This window comes from Coturnix japonica, chromosome 1 (genome assembly GCF_054131305.1).
Source record: "Coturnix japonica strain WE chromosome 1, WE-NBRP24, whole genome shotgun sequence".
Classification (NCBI taxonomy): domain Eukaryota; kingdom Metazoa; phylum Chordata; class Aves; order Galliformes; family Phasianidae; genus Coturnix; species Coturnix japonica.
In genome coordinates, this window is record NC_140663.1 from 71,525,817 (window position 1) to 71,546,929 (window position 21,113).

The 21,113-nt window shown below is 47.6% G+C and overlaps 1 protein-coding gene across 4 annotated transcripts; it reads left to right on the forward strand.

Moving 5' to 3' along the window:
- Nucleotides 1-147: 147 nt before the first annotated feature.
- On the forward strand, nucleotides 148-20,840 carry ACRBP (acrosin binding protein). 4 transcript variants are annotated; one of them, XM_085523733.1, is made up of 10 exons: nucleotides 148-453; nucleotides 8,112-8,321; nucleotides 11,102-11,196; nucleotides 11,477-11,573; nucleotides 12,059-12,452; nucleotides 18,828-18,960; nucleotides 19,158-19,337; nucleotides 19,444-19,611; nucleotides 19,683-19,769; nucleotides 20,348-20,840. In XM_085523733.1, exons 1-10 carry the CDS (start codon nucleotides 366-368, stop codon nucleotides 20,459-20,461), a joined length of 1,566 nt encoding a protein of 521 aa, XP_085379859.1. In that variant the 5' UTR covers nucleotides 148-365; the 3' UTR covers nucleotides 20,462-20,840. The 4 variants fall into 4 exon arrangements, with proteins under 4 accessions (XP_085379859.1, XP_085379858.1, XP_085379855.1 ...); XM_085523729.1 differs by lacking the exon at nucleotides 148-453 and adding an exon at nucleotides 506-2,706; XM_015873139.3 differs by lacking the exon at nucleotides 148-453 and adding an exon at nucleotides 7,137-7,871.
- The last annotated feature ends 273 nt before the right edge of the window (nucleotides 20,841-21,113 follow it).

A 21,113-nucleotide genomic window follows, 5' to 3' on the forward strand; every position in this document is an offset into this window, starting at 1 on the left:
GTCACCTCCAAAGTAAGTAATTGGTCTCTTTCTTAGATCTTTCTCAGCTCAGCTTTTCCACTGATGAGTGCAGCACAGCTTTTTTCATGTAATAATACTGAACGTTCTGCCAAGGTCATCCTTTAAAATACATCCAATACACTTGGTCAAAGAATTTCTAAGCTTTCCAGTGTCTGTGGAAAACATCTGCCTCCTTAGTCCCATCCCCACAAATGACAAGATGCTTATTCTCATTTTTGTTGTTTTTTCATCTGTAATCTCTCTTAAATGAGTGAGGAAGAACAGAGATGACCAGCCCTCACTATGGCTGTCGGGCAGTACAACTAAGAAAATAAGCCATCGGCGCAAAGCTTTTGCATCCAAGAATGTGGACAAGTTTTTTTAGATATCCTGCTAACTTGTTCCCCAGTGAGTCACCTTCACCTTGTACCACTTTGCTGCCAGAAACTCCAGGTACTGTTAATAAAGTAGTGCTGTAATGTTGGCAAGTGAGGAGATGTTCCTTACTGAAGCTGGCCCTTATCAGTTTAATCAGTTCCTAGAATCAGAATTGTTTGAGTTGGAAGGGACCATTAAAGGTCATCTAGTCCAACTCTCCTGCAATTAACGGGGACATCTACAGCTAGATGAGGTTGCTCAAAGCTTTATCCAGCCTGACCTTGCATGTCTCTAAGGACAGAGCTTTCGCCAACTCACTGAGCAACATGTTCCAGTGCATTATTACTACCCTTATTGTACGTAACTTCTTTCTTATTTCCAATCTCCCCTCTTTTAGTTTGAAGCTGCTTTTTGTCCTGTCACAGCAGACCCTGCTAAAGAGTCTGTCCCTTCCTTCTTATAGTCCCTCTTCAAATGTTGAAAGGCTGCTATCAGTTTTCTCTGGGGCCATCTCTTCTCCAGGCTAAACAGCCCCAGCTCTCTCATGCTCTCTCTTTGTAGGGATTCTTTCCATTGAATCGTCCATCAAATCCATAACCACATTATTTGAAGAGAAGGATGTTATGGGGGACTGAGTCAAAGGCCTCAACACAGTCCTGATAGCTGGCTTTAGTGGCTCTTCCATTGTCCGCTGACCAAATGAGTTCTGAACAGAGTAAAGGCAGGATATGATGCAGTTAGAAACTGCATATGTGCCAAGTGCAAGAATGACAAAGGATGGTGGAAGCCTTTGGTGAGATTGGCCTCTGGGTTGTGACAGCCAGCATTAGCTGGAAGCTCTCTGGGAAGTGTGTGCTAGAGGGGTATTGAAAGTGGGAATTTAGACAGAAATATGTGTGAAAACCAAGAATTTGTAAATGGCTTACAATGACAGAAAGGATGTTAAAAACTAACATTGAAAGAAAAGGAATGAAAGCAATAACTGTGCAAAATTCAATCACCAAAAAGGAGAAAATAGTAGAATCAATAGAAGCTAGAAATGACCAAGTACAAAATTGAAGCCATTGGAAACAAAGCCTGCAAGTGACAGGGCTGGAAACACAAGCAGCTTTTTTTAGAATGTCTTTTGTTTCTGGTGTAATTGAACATGGCACGTGTCCATTACCAACTGCAGATAGCAGAATTGTTTGTAATGAGAGGAGGTGGAAGTGTTCGGAAAATATTTATTATGAGTTGGTGCTGGTGTCATATTGGAATGATATATTTCCCAGGCAAGCAGTAAGGAGGATTTTCAACTCCGTCTATTGGGGAGAACAATGTGAATTTGTAATCTTCGGTGAATAGCATTCGTAGCCCCATGAAAGCTGCCCCAGGTGCCTGGGATCCAGAACCTGACAGGTTTGAAATGCTGGAAAAGCAGCAGCTCTCTGCTGGACTCGTGGGATGTCAAGAGGAACTGCCACAAGTCAGCTGGAAGTTACCAGCCTAGGTTTGAAACGGGCAGAACTTATAAGTAACTGCTGCTCTGTAAAACAAATGAGAATTCCAGGTCAATAGGAGCGTTTTGACCAGAAGTAGCAAAAAGAAAATCTGTCACAGAATCAGGAAGGTTGGAAAAGACCCATAAGATCACCCAGTCCAACCATCCACCCATCACCAATAGCTCTCACTAAACCATGGCCCTCAACACAACATCCTTGAACACCTCCAGGGTCGGTGCCTCCACCACCTCCCTGGGCAGCCCATTCCACTGCCTGACTTATCTTTCAGAGAAGCAATGTTTACTGATGTCCAGCCTGAACCTCCCCTGGTGCAGCGGGAAGCCATTCCCTTTAGTCCTATCACCAGTTACACGAGAGAAAAGGCCAACCCCCAGCTCACTACAACCTCCCTTCAGGAAGTTATAGAGAGCAATAAGGTCTCCCCTGAGCCTCCTCTTCTCCAGGCTGAACATTCCCAGCTCCTTCAGCCTCTCCTCATATGGCCTGTGCTCCAGACCCCTCACCAGCTTTGTTGCCCTTCTTTGAACATTTTCCAGGGCCTCAATGTCTTTCTTGCAGTGAGGGGCCCAAAACTGGACACAGTACTCGAGGTGCGGCCTCACCAGTGTTGAGTACAGGGGGACAATCGCTGCCCTGTTCCTGCTGGCAATGCTGTTCCTGATGCAAGCCAGGATGCCATTGGCCTTCTTGGCCACCTGGGCTCACTGCTGGCTCATGTTCAGCCGAGCATCAATCAGTACCTCCAGGTGTGTTTCTTCTACACAGTCTTGCAGCCACTCTGCCCCGGCTCGGCTATCACCTCTGCCAGTTCCCTCAGCTCTCTCGGGTGAGTAAAAATGACCTGATGTTATTTTTTTGAAAGGTCATTTTTAATAGTTACCCATCATGGGAATGATCATTCAGGTAAGTATCCAGAGAGTCTATTTCGTTTTTATTGTAACGCTTCAGAAGGGGAGAAGCTATGTTAGAGTCATCACAAACTCCTTTAAATAGAGCTGGGTAGTCGGCAGATTCATTGCAATAGCAGTCAGCACAACATAACCACCTTCTCAAATGGAGCTGGAGAAATTGCCTCTTGGAGCAATTGGTAATGACATAGTTAATGACTAAAGTCAAAGCTGAGATTCAGTAGCTGGAGCCATGCGGCACTACAAGAGGTAGGACTTCTGTAAGCACATTTACTAATAAAAATTGGCTATGCACACAAACGACCTGCTTATCTTCTAGCAATGCAATTTTCTTAACAGTGGGCATCATTCCCAGGCAGCAGAGCAAGTGCAGACTTTGGTGTTGTTCACAGAAATTACTGGGGGTGAATTCTTATGAGAAAATGAGTATGTATAAATATACGTATCTGAGAGTTGGAAACACTGATTAGAAGGGACTCCTGGAGGTCGCCTGGTATCATTTCCCCTACAAAGCCGGGCTGCTGCCAGTCCTCAGGTGGGTGAGGTGTGTGGGTAGCAGGGCAAGCTAGATAGGAAGTGGCAGCTGTGTGGTTCCAAGAAGAAGGTGATGTTGCTGATGAGCTTAGGGCTTGATTCAGATGCTGACCAAATCAGTCAGGAGATCTCAAGCTGACAGCAGAGAAGAAAAATATCTTTACCTGAGAGACAGCTTGCTTCTGATGGCTGAAAAGAAGACCAGGTTCTCCCAGGATGTTTCTCATTGCACAGATGCAACTTATCAGGAGGTGGTAGATGCAAAAAACAATGGGATTGCTCCCCTCCAGCATCTGCAGAGAAGTGGGTGATTCTTACTCCAGGTTCCATAAGGGGACATGAAGGGCATCTCATGCTTTCACCTCAGCCGCAGTGAGTCATCGTGCAAAGTGGCAATGGGATCACTGATGTCTTGTGTCTGCTGGAGCAGGGCAAGACACATTGCTCATGTCCCAGCTGTGGATTGTCTAAGGTGATAATCCAAATTGCCAAGTGAACTTGGAACCGGTAGCCTGCACCAAGCAGACTTGGCTGGTTCAGCAGTCTCTGAGCAGTTGTCCTGTATAAATGACTACGGGTGTACTTTTTCCCTGTTGTGTAAGGCCAGAAGAGCTGACAAAGCAAATAGCAACGTGCAATCTCTGACTTCTCTAAAGGAGCAGGAATAAGCAAGAAGGGCTGCAGCACTCTCCTCAAAGGGGCAATACTGGGGGAAGAGGGACCGTCTTGATCTGGTGTTGAACTTGATGCTCTCAGAAGTGCTGGGGATGGTCTCAAGGGAACAGCAAACACTGAAGAGCAGAACTCTGCTGTGTATCCAAGGAGGATGCTGTGGTGCAAGCTTGGTGCCAAATAGTCCTTGTTGCATTCTGTCCTCTCCTAATGTTCCAGTATACAGATCCGGCTCTGATTATTCTTGACTGTCTGATTCAGACTCCTTCCTTATTAACTCCTAACACTCTGCACCAATCTCAGTTCTGCAGTGCTTTAAAGAACACCTTATCCTTGTCAGTGATAGTTCAGATTTCTGGCTAAGGATCTTGCAGAAAGCTTTGCTTGCATAAAATGTGTGCAAAGGGTTTTACTTTTAGGCCCAGGCAGAAACTGGATCTTGTGTTTCTGAGGTTAATAGCACTGCAGTTCCTCCAACTCTGCTGCCTAGTAGTTGCAGTATCAGGAGATTTATCCATGTTTTATCAAACAAAATGCATTTCATTTATAAAAATAGTCAAGGATCTTGATTAATATATGCTAATTTATGTCTATTCTTCTGAATACATTAGGAAAAAAAAAACCTTTGTTTTAAAAAGACATTTTTGCTTGTGTCTTAAGGACAGGCAAACCTAAACACTGAACACTAAGCTCCTACAGCCTGGTTTAAAAGTATTGTGTAAATTGTCCGTTTCAGTCTGTTTTTGCAGGTTTGCTTTCTGCACAATTAGATTCTGTACCATTTAATTTCAGTGGATTGGGTCACTGCCATTGAGGGGATAACTCATTCAAAGCAGAAAACCAGGCCGGGAGGAGAACAGGCTGGAATTAGTTTTTACACATCGATGACAAGCATTCAGAAAAAGTGTGAGACCATGAGATTTCCTTGTTCTGAAGCTTCAACGACGCTATTCAGTTGCCACAGAAAGATTTAGGTGGGGAGGGACCACTGGAGCTCTGTTGCCCAGCCCCCTGCTCACACCTGGCTGCTGTGCTCAGGCTGTTCTGCCCTAAGCCCACCTGCCTATAAGGCCAGAGCAGTTCATTCAAGGTTGTATTATTAGTTCAAGAAACAATTTTTAAATGCTGTTTTTGCAATCAATTAAATACTCAATTTTCTAAATGAGTAAAAAAAAAAAAAAAAAAAAAAGCTTCATTATTTCCTAATGAAATAAAATGTAAATTAGGTATCGGAATTAATGCATATTATTATTGTATAGTGCTCATGTAAGTGTGAATAGATTAACGCACCCACTAAGTTAAAACGAGTGCTAATCTTAATGTAAAAGCTATATTTACCGGCATATTTGAATAGCTCTCAGTCAGTGACAGCAAACCTACAGAAATGAAGTACAACTCAGAGTGGAGATTAGGTAACCTGTTATTAAACCCATCTGTATCATTTTGGTTTAATTCACCACGCTGTCTCATGCTTTTGTCTGTGGAGATGCCAGCCCCATTTCTGACCTGGCTCCACGCTCCCCTTTGCCCCAGCAGAGCCAGGGCCCAGGTCAGTGCCAGGCCATCAGCAGCTCACAGAACCACCCCAGCACAGTGGTTGTTGGTCAGGCTTCATCAATGCATCATATCCAGCACATTTCTCTGTTCTCACCTCCATCCTGTGATGTTTTCCTTGATCCTGATCAAGGAAAGGGCATTGTTCTCTGGTAGCAGAGGAGGAAAGGTCTGTAAGCTACGCTCCTGGGCTTTCAGGCATTGCTTCTGTCAGTGGTGTCTGGGGACACAGCAATCAGACAGTGACAGGGAAAACACAGACCGTCTCCCAGTGCTATTGGCAGTACTTGCTGCAGGATGTGCTGTAGGCCTGGGGGTTACAGCCCGCTCCGCTCAGACAAGCACAAGAACATATCTGCAGGAAATGTTATCTTCTGAAAACAAGGCTGCGAATCTGCTCCAGGGCATGAATGATAGAGCTTGTAGTGTAACCTTACTGGTGCCAAGATAGCCCTCAGATATCAGGAAATGCTGGAATTAATCTTGCTCTTGTGCTGTACCTTGCAGACAGCTGCAATTGGTGACCCCACAGCAGGGAGCAGCCTCTGCAGCTCTCTGCATTGATGACTCCTGTTCCAAAACGTTTATCCCGTCCTCATCCTTGCCCTGCAGATGAAATAGTCTTTGCAGAAATACACAAGGTGTCTCAGAGCCAGCTGGCACAATCATAGCTAGACAGCTTACCCTGCACTCACCACCTCCCTGCCTGCTGCACACTGTGCAATGCTGTTCTGTGTGATTGTGGACTGTAAGAACTCCCTGAAGGATTCCTGACAAGCTGAACCGAACCCAGAGTAGCTCACAGAGGTAGGATGGACTCAACCTCAGAAAGCCTTTATGTACGTGGGAGGCACAACGCAGCCAACCCGCCCTCACATCAAAGCATAGTTTTTCTAAATACTCAGTAGTTCTTCCTAGGATCTGTTACTAGAACATCAACCAAGGGTGATTCCTTTGTCAGCTCCTTCAGCATATTCCTCATGTTTGAGTTCTCAGTGAACATTCAGGGACTGTGGCCCACTCATTCTTGCTTCCTTCTATATGCCATAAACAGGAGGTCCAAACAGGAGCTCTCATGATAACCCTGTGTAACGTGCCAAATTGCTGTGCTTTCCTCAGTCATGAATTTCCATCAGCCACTGAGGTCAGCACTATATTCCCCCAGGGAGATGTTCAGTTATGGCAGAAGCCAGCCTGGGCTCTGCTGTCACTGCAGAGTGATTCATGAGTCTGGGCAGCTGAAAGCCATAGAAGTGTCTAAAATGCATCTCCAACTCTGCAGTGGAAAAAAGAAGAAATGGGAAAAGCTCGAGCTTTGTTGCCTGTTTTATTGGGAGCGGCAAGAAGCTGCTAGAAAATGTCTCCTGCTCGCTGTGTTTGAAAGATGCTATAAAAGCACCCTAAAACTCAGTGCTCTTGTTAAATGGTTGGACTTCAAGCTTCTTGGAAGTGTTGCCTGTCAATAGGACCTCTTGGAGCAAACTGTAGCTTGTCTCCTGAGCTCTGTGCTGCTGCCAGGTGCCTTTGTAGTGCCTGGCTGCAGTGGTTTGATCTTTCCTGGCAGCTTGTGTGGCCACTTTGTTCACTGGCAGCTGGTGCCCTGCAAGGGCAGCCAGCGTATCATATCTGCAGTTCTCTCTGCAGCTGCTGCACAAAGCAGAGCTTTTTGCATCTTCTGCGATCTGCATTGGAAACCACTTCTTCAGGGGCTACCTGCTGTTTGGGCTGTCCAACACTCTGCTTTGCGTGCAGCTCTCAGATCAGATTAGGCCTTGTGGTGATGCAGTAGGTACTGAGAACTGCTGTTCCACCCTGGTTTTTGCTTACAGATGCAGTTTCTGTTGCGGCTGTGCCAGACCTTGCTCTGCAGCCACACTGATAGTTCCTTGCCCATGATGACTGTGGTCATTCTCTGTCACACCAGGAGACATCCAGCCAGAGGAGGAGCTGCTCTCTGTATCAGCTCCTTCATCCCTTCTGGTATGGTCATGCCAGAGCCCCTTCACACTCCCACATCATAAGCCTGTGCCTCAGGTCTCCTACACTGGTCGCTCCAGTGCCCACCAGCCCTTCCCACTTCACTAGAACCAGCGGGACTTGTGTCTACATGTCTCCTCAGCAGCCCTTCACACCTCGTGTCCCTGTGAACTCCCACCAGCCTTTCCCACCTTACTGGTGCCAGCAGGGCTCTGTCCCTCCCGGCCCCAGCTGTGATGCCATCCCCTTCTCATTCCACTGCTGCCATGGCCACCAAGCAGAAGGCCCAGCAGGACGGGAGTGCTGGGGCAAGGGGTAGAAATGTTGAGGTTGCCCTCCCTGTTGGGTGAGTGACTCCCCAGGCTGCTGTCCCCTCATCCCACTCCTCCTCTTACTCCACGCCTCCCACAAGACCACCGTGTTGGGCCTGCTCTCCCTTCCAGCCCTCAGTCCTGCTCAGACGGGGGGGGGGATCTGGAGGCTCTAAGATAGGATGTGGAGTGGAAGGTGGCACAGGGGATGTAGGAGTGAAGGGGGACTCCAGCCAAAGGCAAGAGAGAGGAAGTACATCCTGCTGTCTTCCCAGGACTACTGATGTTGCTGGCATCCTCTGCTGCGCCACCAGTGCCTCCCGTGGGCAGCCCCCTATCCGACGGTGAGTACCAGCTCTTCTTCTCCAGCCTGTGGCCAACCTGGAAGGCCCAAGCATCCTGCCACCTACGACAGACCTTCGGCTGCCTCAGCCCTGCAGTCCTGCGGCTGGACGAGCAGGAGAACCATGGCCAGGTCCCCGAAGGTAGGACACTGTGAATACCTCAGGGTGCTGCTGGGACCACCTCATTTCCAGAAGTAATATCTGTCCAAATGCCTTCAGACAGTGGGAATGGTGGTGGGATGGGCCTTTTTGGGGTCTGTAGTCCAAAGTCAGGCTCAGAGCAGTATCATCTCAGCACTAGATCAGCCTGGCTTTGGGCAGACAAGTTATGGACACCTCCAAAGGTGGTCTGTTTGCCTCTCCAGGAGCTTCCAGTACTGTGCCATTTTTCTTACAAAAAAGTGTCCAGTATGAACTTCTTGAGCAGGAATCTGCAGGTTTTTCTTTCTTATTTCATTTGGCACCACCAAGAAGTTTTTATTTCTTGTTCTTTAGCACTCCTCCAAGTCATTGCGGGCTGCTGTTATATCACCTCTCCATCTCCTCCACACATCGACTACTTCTCTATGAGGATCTTATGGGCCAGCCTTAAAGGCTTAAATGAAGTCCAGGTAGACAATATCCACCACTCTCCCCTCATCAGTTATTTCATAGTAGAACCTCGTCTTGTTGGTCTAGCATGGCTCCTGATAATTATCTGGTTGTTGACATGTAACATCCGCCATCTTGAGAGTTCATTCTGTTGAAATCCATGGATCCAGTTCACTTTAGTATTGTCTGGTCTGATCATCTTCCACCAAGAACACAGCTTCAGTTTTCTCTTTGTTTTCTGGGACCGGGGATTTCTGAAGGCTTTTCTTGCTAGTAAAGACTGAAGCAAAGAAGGTGTCCAGAACCTCAGACCATTCCATACCCTGCATAACTAGGTCCCCGGTCTCCTTCAGAAATGGGCCCACGTTATCCCTGGTCTTTTTTTGTTACTTATGTACTTATATAAACCCTTCTCATTATCCTTGACATCTCTGGACTGATTCAGTTCCATCTAGGCTTTACTAAACTAACTTCATCCTTGGATGCTTCTGCAGTGCCTCTGGATTCCTCCCAGGTTAGCCTTGCTGAAATGAACAGCTCTTTCCAGATAGATCTAGGGTTTAATGCAGAAGGCTCTCATAGGCCTTTAAGAAACCTTGAGCTGATAAGCTGCTTTGTAAAGTGTTTAACATTTCTGTAACCAAGAAACATCCCAGTTCAGAAAGTGCCATAGCAATAGCACCCTTTAAATCTCTGCAATCATACTTTCCCTGCACCCCTGCATCAGAGAATTTAAGTGGCATAATTATATCTCTGCAGCTGAAAAACTTGGGACTACTTCTGTTGTATTTTTCTTCTGAGGAAAAAAAAAAATAAGAGCAATTTTCTCATAAAAAAATATGTCTTTATATTTAGCTATGAACGTCAATGAAATGAATGATTATCCAAATGTCTCTGCTTATTTGGACTGCAGCTTGAGGGCAACTATTTCTTGCTTGTTTCTGCAGCTGTGCCAGGGGAATGATTCCAATCCTGCACCAACAGACATGGGGAGAGGTCCTGGGCTTCCCGTCTCATGGTAGTGGTTGGAGACATTTCCGCTGCTGCTCTGCTCTGGGCCTCTCACTTCCCATCCTGGTGTTCTTTTACATGGATGAACTGAGCCAGGAGGAAGTTTTCCTAACATTGGTGTAACACTGGTGTAAAAGCATCTTGGCTGGCTCCATCTTTCAGTGAAGATCTAATTGTAAAATAGTTGCTCTTTACTTGGAAACCTTCCATTGCTTGGAGCTCCTGCACATGGAGCTGGCCGCAAAGCCTGAAGAGATGGCCTGTTCCTGATTGATGACCATCTTCATGTTTGGGTTTATCCATCACTTCTGCCAAAGTTAACAGCCAGATTCAACAATCAACAATAAGCAATTTCCCTGGGTTTTGGGCTGCAGATTTGAGCCAGTAAGGTCAGCAGTGCCCTTCAATGCTGTTGTACAGGTGTGGACAGGCACAGACTTTGCCCATACCATATTGGTGCTGTGGACTTTCCACTAACCCTGGTATGGCTAGAATCACTACCAACTTACAAGGACTGCTCCGAAAGTAATGCTTCCTATTTTATTGTTTTGACCCACAATGTCAGAGATGGATGTTCAGAGACTGAACCTTCCTGCCAATATTCTCTTGCAACAGATGGCAGCAGAGGAGCAGTCTGACAAAATGGAGTCCGACATGGAAGTGTGGATGAAGCAAGTTTGTCAGGACCTGTTGAACCAATATGAGACTGAAGATTACAGTTTCTTGGATCATATCATTAATGGTGACAAGATGGGATGTCACCACTATGAGCTGGAATTGAAACAGCAAATAGGGAGCATTACTTTCAGAGTGACCTATGTATTTTGTTCCATTTGTCTTCCCTGGTGATCCCAGACCTGGTCTGGTCATCTCTTAACCCATGACACTGCTACTTGCCTTTTTTGTTTTCACCCTTAAGGGACCATGCTGTAGGTGGCCTTGTTTGAGCAGGACATTGGACTGGGTGACATCCAGATGTCCTCTTACCTAAACCATTCTCTGATTTAGTGAATAAGAATCCTTACTGCATTCTACAAACAGGAGGTTTGGTTTTCTGTAAAAAGAAAGATGCCATGTAGATAAGGGCAGATGGGTGAACTGAACCGCTGGGGAGAGTACAGGAAAATGTAGCATCAAATGTCAGGAGTCTTAGCAGTACCAAGCTGTGATCTCCACATGGGGGCAGACAGCTTTAACCCACTATTCATTACAAGCATGATCTAAACACAAGCATCTCCCTGAGAGATGCTGGTCTCCAGTCATTCTCTGGCTGAGCCTGCAGCCTGCCCCTAGCTCCCTTCTCTCTCACCCATCCCTAGGACCTGTCTGCTCTGCCTTCCCTGAGGCACCATGGTTTCAGACCTTCTGCCAGTTCGCCCAGTATCGCTGCTCCAAGCGCAAATTCTATGTCAAGGTGAGCAGTGGGACTGGGGCCACGAGGGAGAAATGTCAGCTGGGATAAGGAAGGGGCCAGATTTAGGAAGAGGATCCCTGTTGGGGTGAGAGGGGAGGGGAGGGAAGGGGAAGGGGAAAGGGAAGGGGAAGGGGAAGGGGAAGGGGAAGGGGAAGGGGAAGGGGAAGGGGAAGGGGAAGGGGAAGGGGAAGGGGAAGGGGAAGGGGAAGGGGAAGGGGAAGGGGAAGGGGAAGGGGAAGGGGAAGGGGAAGGGACTCTTATTTCTCTCTTTTCCACTCAGCGAATCCCATGTCCAAGTTTTATTCCAAAAGGCCTTCAGCAGCAACCTTACGATGCGGACTTCTGGACAAAAGATGGAAGCTCTCCTACAGAAGCAGGTGCAGATGCACTGAATGCCTCTGGGTTCCTCTGATTACCTGATGATTGCCCATAACTGCTCTTCCCTCCAGAAAAACTGGGCGTGAGGTTTGGTTCTATGCTGTACTGTGGGACTGGTAGACATGCAGGTGCTGGCACGTCAGCACCCTGCCTAGGGAATTCCCTCTTCCTGGCCTGCAGAATAGTCTTGTGACTGAGAAGGAGCAAGAGGCAGTGGCCACAAACTGGAGCACAGGATGTTTCCTCTGAACACCAGGAAGCACTTCTGTGCTGTGCAGGTGATGGAGCACTGGCACAGGTTGCACAGAGAGGCTGTAGATCCCCAGTCCTAGTCCAGCAGGAAGCACCTGTGCAGAACGGTCATGGTTCTGCTAAGAGGGGAGGCAGTTATCTGGCTGCCCTCAGAAGGGTTCCCTCTGTGCTGCTGGAGAACAACTGCTGGAATGGCTCTGACCCCAACCCTCCTGTCCTGCTCTCTCCCCAGCACCAGAGAAGCGGCCTCTTTCTCCTGCTGACCGCCACCTGCACTCCAACGTGGACATGCTCCTGAAGTACTCCTATGCACTGTCAAGTCAGAAACCACAGATGCAGAAGATCCCACCAGCCATGCCAGTATTGCCCAGACCCGTGAATGACAAGGGCCCAGCTGTACCACCAACTGTCAAGCCGGTCCCACTTGCCCCTGCCCCCTTGCAACCCCATGCCTGGGCAGAGAGCACTTGGGAGCACCGCCTGCAGCGTGGCGTCTGGCAGCTCATCAGTACGGCGCTCTCCCTGGAGACCCAGGCTGGCACAGAGGTCCCTGCCACCGCTTCAGAACTGGGGAGCATGACCAGCGGCACAAAGGAGAGCATGAAGAACATGGCCCTCCCTGGCAGGTGAGGCAGACTCAGCTCCACACTTGGTGCAGTGCTGATTCATTGCCACATGCCATGCACTCAGCTTGTTCCTCATGCATTGGTAGCAGCATTGCCAGTGGCCCTGCCCTGAACAGGGGGTGAACACCCGGGAGCAAGCCCCATCCAGGGCAGGTGTATGCATGGGAAGTCCCTTGCACACCTCCCTCCCCTTGCACGAGTGAACATTGCTAACAAGTGTTCTGTTGTTGTTCTGGTGACATGAGTGAATTGCATTTTGTCTGGGCCAGAGCTGTGTGCAGGAAGGGCTTTGCCTTGTGCACTTCCCCACACTGTGCTCACCTTCCTCTCAGCTCCCACCTATAGGCGGACTGGGCCGCCTGCAGGAGGTGCTTCCTCACACTCACAGTGTGAGGGTTTCTGGAGCTCAGAACCTTACTCCAGCCTTGGCAGGACCTGTACTGCTCCTCAAGCACATGCATGTCTTTGCACTTTGGATTTGGGCACTGCTCTCCCTAGGTTGTTTGTAGTTCTGGCTTTGAAAGCATTTGCATTTTAACACTTCGCACAGCAAAGCTGCTCCCACACCAGGCCTACACTGGGCCTGTGGCAGTCCAGCTTGTTGCAGTCATTTCGTGCATCCTTCTCCATTTCTCTGACCTAGCGGTGATCTGACAGAATCCATCCACGTCACTGTTCAGGCAGGTGGGGCTGCTGAGCCCAAATAGAGAAGGTCTGCAAAGCATCGTTTTCTTACCCTCACATTTGCTTTTTGATCCTTTCGTACTTTGGTACAGAGGATGTGATTTTCATAGATACGTCATTTCAGCTTCTCTTCGTCTCGGGGCAGTGACTTTCCTGTAAGCGCATCGGTTTGTGCATGACTGCACACGTGGTGCCTTCTGCAAACACCACACGCTGCTGGAGTTGAGCCTGAGATCCCACTTCTCCATGTAACTGCATCACGTTCTTAGAACCGTAACTGCTCTCTTACAAGGTTGTAACTTATGTCATCCTCCTTCCTAACACTGCAGGAGGCTTTTACTGCCCAGCCAACATTTCCTGGTATATGTAGTCTAAGGCGAAATTATGCTTCACTGAAGATATGTTTGTTTTTCCCTGCCTCTGAAATTGTGCCTTGCTCTGATTTAGTTATATTGGGATTACAGAGGGACCGCTGTGATTGCAGATGACACTCGTTATTCTGTTGCAGAGTTCCTCAAAGACACTAATGCTGACTGTGTCTGCAACCTGACAGCCGAGTGCCATCAATCACGCTAAGCAAAGCTTAAACTCAAGTGAGATAAAAAGGCGAGCTAGGCTGCGCCTGTCAGCTTTACTGCTCACCACATCCTGCCTCCTCTCCAAGGGACTTCAAAGCATGACCTGAAAAAGGGGCACCATGCTTTGAGGCATTTCCATTCCTGCAGTGATGGGTAGGACCGATTGGCACGCAGGCTCCTGCTCAGCACTGGGTTTAACACCGGGTGCACGTAGCTGTGACCTGGCTGTTGAACTCAGGATGCACATCTGCCCTGCAGGCTCATGTCCAGCAGGACTCCCATCCCTCCTCACTCGGCCCTGCCTGTGGCAGCTGCTCTGTGCTACTCAGTGAGGCTGGCTGTGACCTTGAGGGACAGATGGCAGTGACAGCCAAATAACCAGCTTGAGAACTCAAAGCACTCTTATGTACTGTTTCTGCTAGCAGTGATTCATTATGGAGAAAAAAAGATGCAGCTTATTATATCTATTTTCATTTTTTTCTTCCTTGTTGTGCTTTCTGCCCCATGATTAAATTGCTTCTTACCTCCTTGTATTTCTTCTCCACGAAGCTGCCTATATGCAATTTGAATTGCCTTGCCCTTTTCCCAGAGATTCCTGCTGCTGCAATGTTTGTCCTGTATGACCCCTGCATCCCATTCAGCATCCCAAGTATCACTGACACAGCCAGATTCCTGGTGCATGGACCAATGCAGTGTAATGCTTCATGCTCCCAGTGACTCTTGTGTCCAGTACTTGCCAGCTGACTTGTGCCGTTGCTCTTGGGGCATGCACAGCCTGCTGAGACATCCCTGGCACTCTGAGGTGATGTCAGGTGGCTGGAGATCCCCTCAGCCCGCGTGCTAAGAATTTGAGAGAGATTTCTCAGACTCACTGACTCAAAAAGATTTATTCCTAATATGTACCGTTAAACATCTCCTGTTATGAATGGACTGGAAGATAATTATTGTTCTGGGCTACATGATACATCAACAAACCCTTTTTGGCTTCAGTACATTATAACCATGCCATGTCTTACTTGAGATATACTCTTTTTCTTTCTGAATCTGTTCACATTAACTTTCCCTCAGTGGTTTTGGTTTCCTGCAGCAATCCCCACAGGTCAGAAGTCACAAAGCCATTGTTTGCTCCTTATCTTCTCTCCTCAGCAGCGTGTTGATGAGCACAGGGATCAGGCAGCAGTGCTATTGGGCTGGGATGAGACTTCACCATTGCTACAACATCTCTGTGACCACACCAAGAGGCTCTGTGCTGCTATGAGTAGCAGCGGGTAACATCTCTGATCACTGCAGTGCCAACTGTGGTCTCTGGGAAGGAAACCAGCAGTGGCCCAGGTGCACATAAAACAGAGCTGGTAAACCAACCCAAATGGCAACCGTTGAGGCCAGCCAGCCTCAGAGCAGAGATGTAAAACAGAGATAGAGATGAAAATAGACGTGAAAGCAAAAGCAGCGTAATTTCTTGTTAGCCTCAGGCTGATGGCATGACTCTACTTCCTGGATAGGTGAAGGATGCTATAGCACAGCTTTGTGTTTTTGCATATGTGGTCAACAGCAAAGTGTGAGTTGTGCTCAGGAGTGCAAGACGTTCTGATCTGTGGAGATAGACTATACTGGGTATGGTCTATGAGTCTGAAGTTTGTCATGAAGCACAGGCTTCTGCCCACTCCTCACTTCGAGTCTGTTCAGAGCAAGTAGGTCATCAAGATTCACCAGATGCTTTATAGCTGCTTATTGGAAGCAGTCCTTTTAAAGAAGGCAGGAGCTGAGTTCTCTCCCTTCTCCCTGTAGTTCTCTCTGTTTACATCTGGCTTGGGCAGCACTTGTTGCATTAGTACTGTGCAGGAAAAAAGCAAAGCCTGTTGAAACCATTTAGTATCAAACACATTCTAAGCCTCATGTTACTATTATCTTTTTTTGTTGTTGTTGTTGTGATTTATTTTTTTTTTAAGTTTAGAAAGCAAGACTGTTTTTCTACCTCGTCGATGGAAACACTAGAGCTATTCGTATCATCTTTAATGACTGTTAATGTCTTTCTCACTGTAATGGTTTGGTCATGCTGGTATGATAAAGAAGCAATAAAATCAAAACATGCCACTAGAATAGCAAATGAGTAGTGAAACAACAGTGATATATGTGTGGGTAAATCGTTTCAGGTAATTTTGGAGAGGAATTCTCAGGGTCATTAATCAAAGAGTGTGAGTCTTACCAAGCTGACCCAGGTAGCTCGCTGGTATTTAAAGCCTAAGATCCAGCTGTAACTGAGCAATCAGGCTCTGAGTGCTGGCAGAGACTGCCTTCAGCTGCCATAGGCTTATCAGCACAACAGACTGAAATCTGGCTCTCTTGGGCTGCTCCGCAACAACCGCTCTAGAGAAAAACTCTTAAGTGTTAGGTAATTCTCACTCAGAGAGCACTTCACTGCAGAGGAGTAGCATTAGGTGCACCCAGGGGCTGCCCCTGGTTCCTCTCCCAGGGAAGCTCAGTGCTCAGTCGCAATGAAATGCTGAAGAGGCTGCATTAAACAGCCACAGGCAGAATCCTCATCTGGGATCAGCACAGACCAGAGGGACTTCTTGTTAAATTTCAAAAGCTTTCCTGAGAGTGTTTACAAAGGAATAGAAAAATTAAAATAAATAAATAAAATATTTATAGAGAGAGATTATATGGACTCATGGGATGTAGGAATAGACACAAAGGATCTTACAGGTTTTGGAACTGCTCTCTCCATAGTAAATGGACTTTGTTTCTCTTTGTGCTGGCACATTTTCATTCTTTCCAGCTCTGCCTGAATTGGTACCTGTCACTGCTCTCCTCAGTTTGCATTCTTTTCATAGAATCATAGAATCTTTTGAGTTGGAAAGGATCATTAAAGGTCATCTAGTCCAACTCCCCTGCAATGAACAGAGGCATCTGCAACCTAAATCAGGTTGTTCAGAGCCCTGTCAAGCTGACCTTGAATGTCTCCAAGGACAGGGCTTCCACCACAGCTCTGGGCATCCTGTTCCAGTGCCTCGTTACTCCTATCTTACAAATATCTTCCTTATATCCAATCTAAATCTTTCCTCTTCTAGTTTGAATCCATTTCCCCTTGTCCCATCACAGCAGACTCTTCTGAAGATCCCGTCTTCTTCTTTCTCATAGCCCCCTTTTGAAAAGCCACCCTCAGGTCTCCCCAGAGCCATCTCTTCTTCAGGCTGAACAGCCCCAGCTCTCTCACCCTGTCTTTGTAGGGGGGTGTTCCATCTGTTGGGACATTTTTGTGGCCCTCCTCTTGATGTCATGATATTCACCTGGGCCCATTTCTCAAGCCTGTCTTGGTCTCTCTAGATGCCATTCTGTCTCTTGGCCATGTCAGTCACACCACAAAGCTTGGCATCATCTACAAACTTGCAGTGGGTGCACTTGATCCCACAGTCAGTGTAACTGATGAAGGTATTAAAGGGTTGGTAGCTCTCTGGGTCATCCCTTCTGCCCTTCTTAAAAGTGTGTGTGGTATTACCTTTTTTCCAGTCACCAGGGACTTCACCTGACCACCATTTTGTTCCTTCTGAAAAAGGAATCTTCCCTCCTCAAACATCCGACCAGGCCGCTTGTACTGTGGTGTATTAGAGTGAGAGAGAAACAGTCTTGCAATACATCAGTTTCCAGGTTTTGAAGTGCCTTCATTTTTTCAGCAGATGTTGTTGATGTGCTGTGGGTTTGCACTGCTATAATTCATCCATGTGTCTGTATCCCCAGAATCCTATTTGCAGCCTGTCTAGAGTGCGGCACAACACCGTGTGTTGAAGAAACACCTTCTCTTGTTTTGATGCAGGCACAGGCAGCATCTGCAGCACTCTGATAAAACAATTCTGACCATAACATCTTAAAAAAAATAGCATGGAGACATTCATGATATTTTTTGTGACCAAGATTTTCCAGGTTCTCTTGTAGTATCTAAATGAGAAGCTCTTCAGAGATCCCGACATGCTCGTTTGCTGCTGCTCGCTGCTCGCTGTTGGGGCGTTGAATAATTACTTCTGACCTACAGCCCCATTCCTAACTGAAATTCGGGCTATCTTTATTATACCTCCAAGACACAGAGAAACCATCTCTGGAGCTGTTCCCTTCATTTCAGGAGCAGGCAGTGGTGCAGACCAAGTGCTCACTCAGCAGTGCCTTCGCTCAGCTACATCCAGCTCCTTTAGCCCTCCCACTCTCTATGAATGTTTTCCAGGTGTTGGGAAATATTGTCTTAATGACCTTCCTCCAGTTTCTCCACCTATTTCTTCTCTGAGGTCTCTGCCAATCTCAGGGAAACTCCTCCATACACATTAGCACATTAATGGATTTCAAGAACATCTTAACATGATCAGTTGCTGCCTGTTTATCTATTTATCACTGGGACTTATCCCTGGTCACAGGAAAGAAATTTAATGAGTGTTTTTATGTCTTCTGCATCACTGTTGATAATTCACATGATTCTTGTATAATAGCCTACAATTTCTGCTGTTCCTGAGACATAAAATATTCTTATTGTTGTTATCCTACTGTCCTGTTTTCTACCTGTGACTTCCCGCATGAGTTTGGGTGAATAGTTAATTCACCACCATTATTACCAATTCATTCCTCTTTCCATCAAAAACATTGCCTTGAGCAGTAGAGAGACATAGTACTCTCCAGACCGCAATGGGACTGTCCCATAATCAGCCCTCAGCAGACTCTAACAAAGATCTTGTAATATGGATAGATAAAACTACACAGCGGCTGCTTTGGTGATAGTGGGAAAATCCCCAAAGCTGTGCTCCTACCCCAGTTCCTCTGCCATGTTCCTGATAAACCCCATCCATGTTACAAAGGTTGGTTGTGCAGGATGGCCAAGGCTTTCTCAGAAAGGCTTTTTCATAGAATCATAGAATCACCAAGGTTGGAAAAGACCTAAACGATCATCCAGTCCAACCGTTCACCTATCACCTATAGCTCCCACTAAACCATGTCCCTCAACACAACATCCAATCATTCCTTTACATTTTATGTTAGAGCTGATTTCCTCCCCTTCTGTTTTCACCTAAGAGCTTATCTTACCTCATGGCAAGGGAAGAGACCTGACCTTCTTTATTCATTTTTCTGCCAGTCTTCTTGCCCTGAAGAGGAAGGAAGCAGTGATGATCCTGTGCTATGCAGTGCTGGAGGGAGTCTGTGTCTCCTCAGTTGTCACCCTGGCATGGAAGGAGTTGGAAGAAAAAATCCTTGGGTTTGGAAATTCGGTAAAGATGCTGATGTCCACCTTTGACCCCCATTGTGAGCAGGGCTTCTTGTAGTACTGTCCACAGTGCTTGTAGGCACTGCCATTACAGGTGCCACCCTAGAAGAAGCCAACCTATCTGGGTCAATTAGGCAAACCCACACCAGGGTCCAGGGCTCCCCAGCCTCTCCCCCTGACCTGACCATCACACCTCCCTAGGTGTGTGACAGCCTTGGGCGGCGGCATGTGGACCTATGCCCTACCTGTGCTTTCTGCTCACTGAAAATGGAGCAGTGCCAGAGCATCTACAACCTGAGGCGCGTTCACTGCAAGTCAGGTGGCTTCATCGCATACATCAACCCTCAGATCTCAGCCCAGCATCAGGCTGCAGGCAACAAGGTACTGAGCGTGCTGCATCTCCTTCTGGCCTCCGAGGAGGGAGATGGTCACAGTGGTGGGGAAGGAGGGAGAAATGCGCGGCTCTTTTCATCCCACCTCTTTGCAGACCAGCTTCCCAGAGTCCTCGGAGTACTTTGGCACACAGGTTTACAGAGGCCTGCGACCAGAGTACTGGTGCAGCTTGATAGCCACCCAGGGCTGCGATGACCCTCGTGTGATGCTCTGGCTGCAGGCAGAATATACAACCTTCCGAGCGGGGGATCTTCCAAGCAAGGTGGGTGCTGGGAGGGTGCTCCACCTCTCCTTTTCCTCTCTATTCTCTGGCTCTCATTCCCATCTCCCCAGATCTGCGACTCGGGTGGAGTTCAGCACCCCACTTACTGCGCCTTCAAAAGCTACCAGTGCTTGCAGCACAGCCTCTACAACCAGAGGGTAAGAAGCAGCCTCTACCATCCCTTACTTTCATTTGCCTTCTCCTCCATGCCTGGGCATAGAATCGTAGAATGGTTTATATTAGAAGGAACCTTTAAGATCATCTAGTTCCAACCCCATAACATAGTCAGGGACAGCTCCTTCTAGACCAGGTTTCTCAAAGCCCAACCTTGGACATCTCCAGGGAAGAACATCCACAACTTCACTGGGCAGTCTGGTCCATGCTTGCACAGAAGACACAAGTCCCTGCGGGACTTCACCTGTCAATGCTTTTCCTTCCAAAAGGACAGAGTTGGGTGTGTATGGGAGGGGTGCCAACAGCACAGAAGGCCTGCTGTCTTCCCACTGAACAGTGGGATTTGCACAGGCGTTGATACGTGACTGCAGAGTGTCAAGATAGGGAGCCATGGGAAGCCTTCCATCCATTAGGCTGTCCTTGTATTTCCTCTCACAAAGGAGGATCTCCCCCATACACCAACTTCCTACTGGAAACAAAGCCTCAGAGCTGAACAGAGGACTATCTCATATCTTAGGAAGTGCAGTGGTACCAACTCTATGAACTCGGGCTCTTCTTTCAGGTGATTCGCCGTGGCTGCTTCACAAACCAGACCTACCACGTTCTGAGTGAGGAAGAGGGAAAGGAGGAAGTAAGGCGCTGGCACCAGAGGTTCCTCAGCCTCAATGAAGGATGAAGTGCAGTGGTGGGCAACATACAAGGGGTGCAGGACAGCAGAGGAGGCTGAGTGGAATTGTGGCAGTGCGGAGAACCCAAACAGCTCTTTCCAGGCTCCATGTCAGCCAGTCAGCTGTCTGTGGTCACTGAGCACCTACTCTGCATCCTTGACACCAGCACATCAGGAGGGGAGCTGCATCTAACAGCATTTCACCTTGTTGCCCACTGAAACTCCTCTTGAAAAGGTTTTCTCCAGATGGAGCCTGGGAAAGGTGCTGGCCCCGGTATATGGATTTAGAGTCCCCAGCAACCCTTAGCCTTCCTGACCCTGCCGGCTTACATCAATCAGTAGCATTATCAAGGCTGAATGGTATTTTATAAAGAGCCCATAAACCTGATTTGCTCCTTTCTCTCTGCTTCTGCCACTTTGTCACATCCACAGTGACCCCTCTAGTCAGAGGTAGCTCTCCACCTGCTCCTTTATGGCTCTCTGGTGGCTCTCACTCACTGCAGCACACATGGTTTGGGTGATGTTATTCTGAGAACGAGGCCTCCATCAGGGTATTACACCTTGCCTGCCCAGTGGGAGCAAAGCCAGGTGCCCTGCAGGTCCTAAACAGAGTTTCTGAGGAAGGAATTGATGTATTCACTTTGCTTTCTTTCACAGCCGC